The 10,818-nt window shown below is 32.6% G+C and overlaps 1 protein-coding gene across 1 annotated transcript; it reads right to left on the minus strand.

The window, feature by feature from the left end:
* Positions 1 to 6,523: 6,523 nt before the first annotated feature.
* Positions 6,524 to 8,306, minus strand: LOC131033923 (enoyl-CoA delta isomerase 2, peroxisomal). The gene has a single exon (XM_057965232.2). It carries the CDS (start codon positions 8,103 to 8,105, stop codon positions 7,404 to 7,406), a length of 702 nt encoding a protein of 233 aa, XP_057821215.2. The 5' UTR covers positions 8,106 to 8,306; the 3' UTR covers positions 6,524 to 7,403.
* Positions 8,307 to 10,818: the final 2,512 nt, after the last annotated feature.

Below are 10,818 nucleotides of genomic sequence, written 5' to 3' on the forward strand. Positions count from 1 at the left end.
CCTTTCCTCATCTGGGGATCCTATCTAGCAATTCAAGAGGAGATCCTTGTGAAGTGAAAGTTTTTCTTTAGGTGAAGTCTAAGATCATCAAATTCATCCATCATCAAGTCTTCATCAATCATGGAAACTTCAAGAGACATTGGAGGATAATAAGGGAATCATGGACTGTTGATTGGTTTGTACCTCTTCCTAATGATTGGGTATACCTCTACATTGAGCTTCAGATCTACATCACATTAGTTTTTGGACTTACATTATTACTTTAGATTTGCATCCTAATTATGGTTTAAGATATTTTTCATTACAATCATTTAGGGTTTTCTCTAACACACTTGGGTAGAACTCTAGTTTACATTTAGCTCATAGAAATATTACACACATACTTTTTTAGTTACAATACTGACTATTTGTGGAGGTGGAAATCACCAAAGCAATGGGTTGACCAAGGGAAACCCCTATATAGAAACAACCCTACCATTTTTTGTTTGCAAGTGTATCTAGATGCATTTGATAGAGCCGAAAGACTTCACGAAACCTCAGTAAGTAGGTATAGGTTCTCTGTCAGAATTTCAACCTAGTTCTTAGGGACCAAGGCATCCAACGCCCTTGTTCCAAGACCAAGGCACCCAATGCCCTGATCCTCCTAGTTCAGCTCCAAATTCAAGGTTCTCACTTTGACTAAATTAGGATTCAGATCTTAAGATCACAGCTCAAAAGACTAGGATGTCCAACACCTTGGTCCTATCAATTCAACTTCAGATTTCATCTACAGGTGCACGGTCAGATCCTTCTTTCACTCTTGTGTTCACTGTCTTGTTCTGTTATTTGTTAGTTTGCTATTGTATCTTTACATTTTCTTCTCTTTGTACTTTATTATAGTATTGCATTCTCCCATAATTTACATATCCATTCCCATAGCAAAAAAGGAATAGAAACCCTAGATTATATCTTGACACTTTTTCACAAGAGTTAGTCAAGGACGATCACTCCTCTAGGTGCTTTCGTATTCCAATGTTTGTGTGAAAGTGGATTTGGGTTCTAATTCTACCTGATTTTGTTTTCATCCAAATAAGTTTATAGTATTGAATCATTAAGAACATGCATATCCTAAATCACTCCTACAAATAGCATAAATTAAGGTTGTTTAAATGATGGATTTTTGGTCCTTTTAAAATATAAATTAGTATCTACTCTATTGGGAAAACAAATTCATGTAAAAAAGGGAGAAAGAGACACTTCAAGAAAACTAGATTTCATTTATATGACAACCAAATATTACATCATATCTAATGGACATACTTAATAACCCATCTCAAACTATAATAATCCACATTTAACAAGAGAATGAACACTAAATAATTTTTAATACATTAGATGTTGTCACACATATATCAAATCCTTATTATAATCACACTAGTAAATGTGGCAAGAGAAAATGCATAGATATGACTATACATTCCCATAAATCATTATAACTACGCCGACTTGAATTTCATCATTAGAATGCTACCTGCAACAAGTTAGTTTCACAAAATACAAAGGAAATGCTACAGGAAATCCAAATTCAACCAAGCAAACTACATGAAATACATATTAAAATAAAACATTACTTTTACCTTCATGGTTTAAGTCTCATTGTGTCCTAACTCCACAGTTCCTGGTTGCAGATGGTTTGCTCTCAGGCAAGCATTGATGGCTTCCAAGATGGCATATGAAAAATGGACCGATAACTAGTAGTTAATTGATACTATGATATGCAATGCTAAATGATTATGCTAAAATGATTATGCTATATGATTATGCTATTTGCTTCAAGATTAAAAATCACGGATGCATAAGTTTAACAAATGATTAGCTTGCAAATTCACTTGAAGTCTAACTCTCTCTCAACTCAAACTCCTGATTTTATAGACCTTGAGAGGATAAGATGATGTGGCTTGGATCAACGGTCATGATTAGATTTGCAGATTTGGATGGTTGTGAGCAAAGGTGAAGGTTGATAGAAAGGGGGAAGCAGAAGACAAGTGTCACTCATCTCACCTTGACTGGGTTGCTAACTGAGGGAATCTAGGGATGGTTGGAGAAAATTTAGGCATGGGAGGACAAGTGGACTCAAGTCCTTCCTAAGATGTAGGGATGTTGGAGAGAATATTGAAGAAGGTTATGAAATATGTGCACGTACACAATATTTCATTAATTTTGGAGGTTGAAGATAAATGATGAATTAATATTTAAGAAATATAAATTTCCTTAGCCACATGATGGATGAGTTGGCAAAGGGAAGATGAAGTGGAGATGGAAGGTGAGTTGGAAATGAAATTAAATAATTTAGGAAATCATTTAATATTTTGAAACTATAGGGTAGAAGAATAATCATTAAACATTAGATATCCAAATGATTTAAGGCAATAATTAAATATTTAAATATTCAATTAATTGATTAGAAGAATAATTAAATATTAGATAATTAATTAATTAGAGGAATATAATAGATGAATTAATTAATAGAAAGACATGAAATGAATTAAATAAATTAATCTTTTCAAATTAACTATTTAATAGAAGAATAATTATTAAATAAATATAAAATATTTATTTAATTGATCATAGCCATTTTATGTGTATACAATAACTATCATAGATATGCACTAATACATGGTGATGTGCATTAAAGACCCTTCCTATACTCCACAAGATGTATTCCTTTATTTAAATCCTAGAACTTGGAACCATACGACTTAATGTAAATGTGCATAGGTTCCATGAAGACTATTTTTAAAAAAATCTAGAGGTATCCTCGCAGCCCTGACCAGCGCCCAACCTGCCTTACCTTGGGTTTACTTACTACCAAGTTGGGGTTAGGAAGGGGTGAGCTGAGGCGAGACTAGTTCTCAAGGGATGTACATAGCCGCTCGCAAGCCACATGCATCGGGTGAACCTGAGCCTCGCAGTCAAACTCGAGACCAATGGGTGACAAACCCACGGCCCAAGCCAACTCCATTACGTGTGCAAGCTCCATGAAGACTTAAAATACTATAAATTTTAGGATCAAGATACACTAAATGAATATCCTAAGACAACACAATTTTTGGTACCCACTTAGTAGATTTCTTAGATTGGTTATCATTTATGGGTCAATAGGACTAACACACACAAAGAGGACAAGAATCAAGCAAGATAAAGGGTGCACAACCATAGAGATAAACCTAGATTATTATAATAAAAAAAATCTTTATCAAAATATAGAAATTGAGAACTTTGGTGTTCTATTGAGAAAGTTTCTTCCTCTCTTATGCTCCCTTATTTTCTCCTTTTTTTCATCATCTTCAAATGAAGTCTATGGACCTTTAAATAAAACAGAGAGGACCATCAAAACTCAGATAAAAAAAAAAATAGTTGAAGTGGTATGCTACAAAGGATAACTATCCCTCTTAGGCATCGCTTCTTTGTGAACCATGTAGGAAATAATGTCTTAGGATGTCCTATTGTATACAAAAAAGCATGGATGGATGCCATTCTTTAATATATAAATGTAATATTCATTCATAGTGACTGTATATGAACATGGTGTGAGACAATTCCCACATGATATATAATTGGGGATGTGTGTCTCTCATAGGCACAACATAAATCTATAATTATTTAAAGAAAAGGGACCAAAGGGGGAATGAAGGAAAACACACTTCACCATGATCGGATGAAGATCATGATTCCAAATAGGAACATGCAACCCGATACTTAGAACACAAGACACACCATAAAATAAAAACATTATATATATAGTGTAGGACAATTTTTTACAAAAGCACTAGCACTCCAAAGTATCAAGGATTAATAGCTTCACCAATTGTTTATCCAAGCACTTGAGGTACTATGCACTATCACTATACCCATAAAAAAATTATATGACTATGCAATGGGACAAATTATTCTCCATATTGAATATTTAAATAGCATCTCATTACAATCCTTTCATTATAAAATAGTATACACCAACACATATTGATGGAGCCATAACTCAGGTGTTCCGTTTTTATCATCATTGTATCTAGGGAGATAGTCATTTCCCAAGAAAGACATATCATCCATGTGTCTTGGATTAATCTTGAGGTGGAAAATATGGATACAAATTTGAATATGCCTCACTAAACTCTACTTCAACCACACCTACACCAATACCTTCTATAAATACTATCTTATTATTCCATGACACACATCTCGAATTGTCATCATGTGAAGACCTATTGATCAATGTAGTATGTTTTTCCCACCCATTTTTATCTTTTTGGATCACAAAAACTATAATGGTGTACGATGTGGTAGAGAGAAAAAGATAAAACAATTAAAAAAATAGAACTTACCAAAGGTAGTGCATGTTGAAAGTCTTTGAATTTCACACATGCATTGAATAGTTCCTTGCTCCAAGTGATTGATTCTTCACTAACATTCTTACTATGATTAAGACAAATGAGGAAGTTAGAAATGACCTATTCTTCATGACTTCCCAAGAGAAAATTTGGACCATGATTAATGGATGAAAAATCATTTTTGGTGTTCCAATTATCATCTTCAATGTGCAAGCATTTCTCTTCACTCTATGATGACCTCTTCACATGATAGGTCAATTTAATCACGTGGGAAGGTCTTTTTTTTTTTTTAAGAATGAAAGACGTGAGTTGACAAAAAGAAGGAACATCTAATTCCTCCATCTTATTTCCTACACATAATGCTTCCGGTGGTAGGGGTTAAATTGATTGTGCCTCATCATTTAAATTTAATCCTTTTATAACTTCATATTTATGAGCTATTGAAGCCTCTTTATTCTTCTTCTCTATAACATTTCTATCTTTGATCTTATCCTTTGTTCATTGTAATTTCTTATTGTTGCACAAAAAAAAATTTATTTGATCAAATGATAATATCACTTTTTTGTGCAGACATCTATTTATCTCTCAATTGATGTCTATTTATATCATGTAATGTTACTACATTTGCATGAGTTTTCTCGACTTCACATAAAAAAATAAACTCATAATGTTTTATATTAGTACTATGCTCATCATGGAAAACCAAATCAATTGAATTGTAATCACTAACTCAAATTTTGTTTCCATGGAGTCATATTATGATGCGTCATTTTAATCATTCTTATTATCACGTCACTAAAAATAATTTGTTCTCATAGGAAAGTTCTTCCTCATTACTTGTTGAGACAAAATTTAGATTCTTCATGGTCTCAACTTGAGCCTTTTTTTATACAAGCTTTACAAGAAGTTGTTGATGTTCTTAGTCAAGATGATACAATACCACTTCTTTATATTCAACTTCTTTTCCATGTGAAATGTTTGGAGGAAGGATATATTGGTTAATACAAGCTTTGCAAAAAGTTGTTGATGTTCTTGCTCAAGATGATACAATACCACTTGTTTATATTCAACTTCTTCTCTATATGAAATTTTGGAAGGAAGGATATATTGGTTAGTATCACATATTTCCAAATCTAGATGACTCATGCCTAATTTCCCGTTGTTCAACTATTGCCATTTATTTTTGTGTCTCCTCTTTAAGCTAATTTATCATGCCATCTCATTCATCATTATAGCTATATAACATGTTCGAAGAAGTGGAGTGTTGACCTTCCAAAATATTTTCAAGACTTGAACTTTTATAAAAAAATTTGCAATAGAATCTTTTACATTAAATTCTACATAAATTAAACATTTTTTTGACTATTTATATTTTTTAAAGATAGTACAACAAAAAAATTCTTATGTAAAATGAAAATATCTGAATTCACTGCTTCCGGATTCTATTGTGTCAATTTACACACAATTGAATCCAGAAACGACTGATTCAGATCTTATGGATTGTGGAAACCTTATGTCTATTAAAATCAAATATATTTATGGATTGAATATATTATTGCAATTTTTTAGTAATTCATAAGACTACTATCTTCGAAATATTTTCAATTAATTTTTTTCACAATCATTTAGTATTAAATGTTTTATGAGCCACTTATATCCTAAAAATTTTGAGCTTTTATGTTATGATATTAACTTCTGTAAAGGTATAAAACCACTTATTACAAACTACTTTTTTTTTTTTAAATTTCTAAATTCCTCTTTTTTTAATTTTATTTTATTGAAAACAAATGCATAAATATTACAATAACAAGATAGTAGATTGTCAGTTGTGTAAACATAGCCACAATTCCTCTTTCTTGACATTCTGTTTTGTTCTAAAGCTTAAAATCTGCATTCCATTTCATTATTCTCCTCTTCCTATGAAAGATCACAAAGTTCCTAATTTTTTTCAATTTTTAAATTCTTCTTTCTGGACATCCTATTTCTTTTTAAGGCTTAAAATCTAAAGTCCATTTCATTATTCTTGTCTTCCCGATAAAGGATCACATTCCTTTTTTTAAAGGATCGCAAAATGTGTTGAACACGTGAAATGTAAAAATATACACAATTCTCCTTTTTTTGAAGGATCACAAAATGTGTCGAACATGTGAAATGTAAAAATATACACAATTTTTTACCAAAAAACTTAATAAGAATTCTAAATAGTAACCCTTGGTTGTTAAAGGCTCCATTTTTTTTGTAAGATCAGGCATTAAATTTTCTCAATTGCTGCTCCACATGCACTGCTACTGGTTCAAAAGAAAGAACAACAAGCCGTTGTTTCATGTTTGGGACTTTGGATGTTTCAAATTGTGTGCTTGAGCCTCGAATAGATCCGTGACCATTTAAAATGGATTTGAGATATACCACCAAAATCTCTACCAAAAGAAGAAAATCCTAGTCTAATATTTAAAGGAAAATTTTCAAATTTCTCAAATAGTTAATAGATAGATGTGGGAAAATTTTCTTGGCAGCCCAAAAAACAATTAAATAGACTGCTAGTTTGACAAAATAGATGACATTTTTCTGGCTCGCAAGGGAAGAGTACTAGTAGTGGATATAGTTCCAATAGTGGATAGGTTTTTGTTCACAAGTACTCACAATTTTGTCCACAAGTACTTCAATTTTGAGTTGATAGTTATTGGAACATCTATAAGTATGTATCGGGCCATACTTTGAAATGTGTACTTTTTGACCTTTGTGGGCATAACTGATCTTACACCATGCATCATTACTACCCAAAACCCAACATCTTATAAGCAGTTAAGTCGCATACAAAGACCCCAAAAAATCTTACAGCATGCATCATTACTACCCAAAACCCAACATCTTATAAGCAGTTAAGTCGCATACAAAGACCCCAAAAAATAATCGAAATCTGATATACGATTTCGCCAAATTAGCCATATCCAGTATGGTACTCTTCTATAAATGTAATCCTATTCTGCATTTACTTAAAACATTTTGGAAAAACCAAAGAAGCAAGGTACCTTAAATTCACAATCTGGAAGCAAGTACAGAAACACTTCGGATCCCAAGCTTCTCTGCAGCTTCTGGAAATGCGCCGAGTCTGAGACCCAAATAGACTTCCCCTTTCCACTTCCGTTTACCAAGCTCAACGGCCGCGTTAATGGCGGTACCTAGGGTTTCATCAGAACTCCCATGCGTCGAATCCACCAAACCCTTTCCGAGGGCTTCCTGTGCTCCGTACTTGAGGCCGCCGAGCATAACTTCCGTCAAATGACGCGAATCGACTTTGCTTCTGATAACAGACATGACCGACGGGGGAATAATTATCCCGACATCGACCTCGCTCATGTACAGAAACCCTCGGTCATTTCTCATGAACCTGTAGTCATGAGCCAGGGCGAAAATGAATCCAGCTGCGCAAGCGTGGCCACAGACGGCTGCAATTGACGGCAATTTTAAGCCCATGACGGCGGCCAAGAGCTCCACGAATTTGTCGCCGACGGCCCGGGTTCGAATCTCCTTGTCGTGCGACATCCATTCGAGATCGAGGCCGTTGGAAAAGTATTTGCCGTCATTTGTTACAATAATTGCAGAGGCCTGGTGAGCGTTCTGATTGACATAGGCAATTGCAGAAATAATGGAGTCCATGAATTCAGGGTTGAAGCGATGCTCTCCATCGCCTGTCATCCTCAGGATGAAGATATTCTTGTGCTTCTCCAAACTGCACATATTTTTTTTCTCTTAATTGTCTTCCCTCAGATTTTTTGTGCCTTGGTTCGAGATTCAAAACCCCTGCAAAATGCAAACGCAGGGTTTTGGTTGAGATTAATTTATCAGAAGCATGCTCAGGAATCTCCACCATTAATCTGCTTTGACCATAAAAATTGAGTAGTTTTTGTTTTTTTTTTGCATCCAACGGTGGTTTGGCCTTCCCATCTTTTTGGAGGTGTGAATTTTTTTTTTTTTTTATAAATAAAAAGCTTAATAAGCCAGAGACATTAATAAGGAAAATGGGAGCTTTGTGAGAATGTCTTATTCATACTTTTTAATCAATTTATTATTATTATTACATTGGGGAGTCTTACGGAGATACAAAGGCTGACGTGTGTTTGAAATATATTTTAACTTAATTTTTTAAAATACTTTGAAAGTTAGCAAATCATTTTTTTATATATTTTTTTAATTATTTGACATCACATTTACCTACTTATAATAAATTATGATCTAATACTAAGTTTTAAGAAGTTTTACTTTATTTTATTGAATTAGTGTAAACATAATTTAAAGCATAACAAGTTTTGTAAAATATGATAAAAGAGATATAATCATAATTTATAGAGTAAATAATTACAATAAATTTTAAAAATGAATAGTAAATTTTAATTATAAAATGATCAATTTTACACGTTCTAGTGTTGATGGGTGATATGACACATTCACCAACTCAAGTAAAGTATTCGGTGTACCTCACTTTTTCTTAAATAATATCAATATTTTAGAAGAAAATCAAATACTCTAAAGTTTTTATATTATTAGATCATTGTCCTCAAAGATCACCAAGTGATTGTGTGATATAGACCTTGGGGTAGTCAATCTTCATCCAAGAAATTGATTTCCATTCAAGAGAGGTGAGTCACACCTAGTGCTTTAGTGAAGATAAGTGTGCCACATCACCTATCAACAAATCAGAAGGAGGGTTGAATGAATCAAATGCTTGAATTGTTATGGGTTAATTTTCCATAACATTGAGGAAGCTCTCAATATTACAAAGTAGATATGTGCTTCTACTTATAATAATTGTAATTGAATATTAAATTTTAAGGATTCTTCTTTAATTTTTTAAATAAGTATAATTCAATTTAAAGAGTATAGTGTTGCAAAACACAATAAGAGATATAATCATAATTCGAAAAGAAAACAATTCTTACATAAATGATTAACAATCTCCAATTAAAAAATTGATCAATCTCACATGTCTAATATTGATGGGTGATTTTGACACACTCATCAAGTAATGTGTTACATCTACCTCAGTTCTCTTGACGTGACATTAATCTCTTGGATGAAGAACTACTCCAAGGTTTATATCATTAGGTCATGGTCATGCGAGATAATTAAGTGGTAGTGTAATATAGACCTTGGGGTAGTTAAACTTCATCCAAGAGATTGATTTCCTTTCAATAGAGGTGAGGTACACCTAGTACTTTAATCGAGTTGATAAGAGTGTCATGTCAACTATCAACAAATTGGCACTAGGAGGGTCAAAAGAATCTAAATATATTGAATTGTTATGTGGTTGATTTTCACAAGCTAGATGTGCTAGATCTTGGGTGTGGTTTAGTTTCAATAGGTAGCCATTTTGATAAGATTCTCGGAATGCATACAAGTGGCTTCCTCTTTTTCTTCTCCATGTTGCAAAGAGTTCTTCAAGACATGTGAATATATATGTAAAGATTTGACAAGACAATGTATTAGATCTTCTATGAAGATGTTCTTTACCATTTATTTGTTCATACATTAAGAGATGTAGCATGCCAATAGAATGTAAGCCTCCCACCTAACTCCATTTACTCTTAGATTGAATTGGAGAGTTTTTTCTTGGGATATTTTATCAAAACTTAAATCCACAATAACCTTTATTGTTGTTTTCAATAGGTAAAATGCAACTTTGTGAGTCCATTTCATAATTCAATTAGATATTTTACATTTGTATCTATTATGTACCTAAGAATGTGATATTATAACATATTTGGGTGGATGAATATACCAACATTAGGCACACATACCTTAAGTTAGTTATACTAGGTCATGTGAATAATTTGTGTGATTAATTATATCAAGAGTTGAGTAGGCCTTCATTAGGATTACTTCTTCACTGTATTATTAGAAGGTGATTATCATTGTAACATATGTGTGAAGTATGATATTGTAATTGGGATCTCTTGGAGATATAGCATGGAGTGGCTTCTTCCTTATGGGTTATTGTATGGTTTTACCCCACGTCAAGGAAAATTACTTTATTTTTATATATATTAGTTATTAGAGAATCTTGGCAAATAAATATCTTGTATTGTGTGATAGATCTATATTTTTCATTATATTATTTCATTATTATATGTGTGTATCTTACCAAGTGGTATCAGAACTATGATTTGGGCCAAGGTGGACAAAACACTAGTTTTTGAAGATTTGCCTACATCTACCAAATGGCTTGAAAAAAATTAAAAAATCTTCAATTGAAATTTAAAGATCATATAAGGATGCTACAATCCAAAAATCAAGTTTTTATCATCAATATTTGTGACTTATTACAAATTTATGTTTTTTTTTTTATCAATTCAACTTCCAAGTTGCAAATCAAGGATTTGTTTCTAAATTTTTTACATGTTTGAAAAGCTCATAAAAATTCATTAGGGGTCCATTAATTATTATTTTTAAGTAG

This window comes from Cryptomeria japonica, chromosome 10 (genome assembly GCF_030272615.1).
Source record: "Cryptomeria japonica chromosome 10, Sugi_1.0, whole genome shotgun sequence".
In the NCBI taxonomy this organism is placed as follows: Eukaryota; Viridiplantae; Streptophyta; class Pinopsida; order Cupressales; family Cupressaceae; genus Cryptomeria; species Cryptomeria japonica.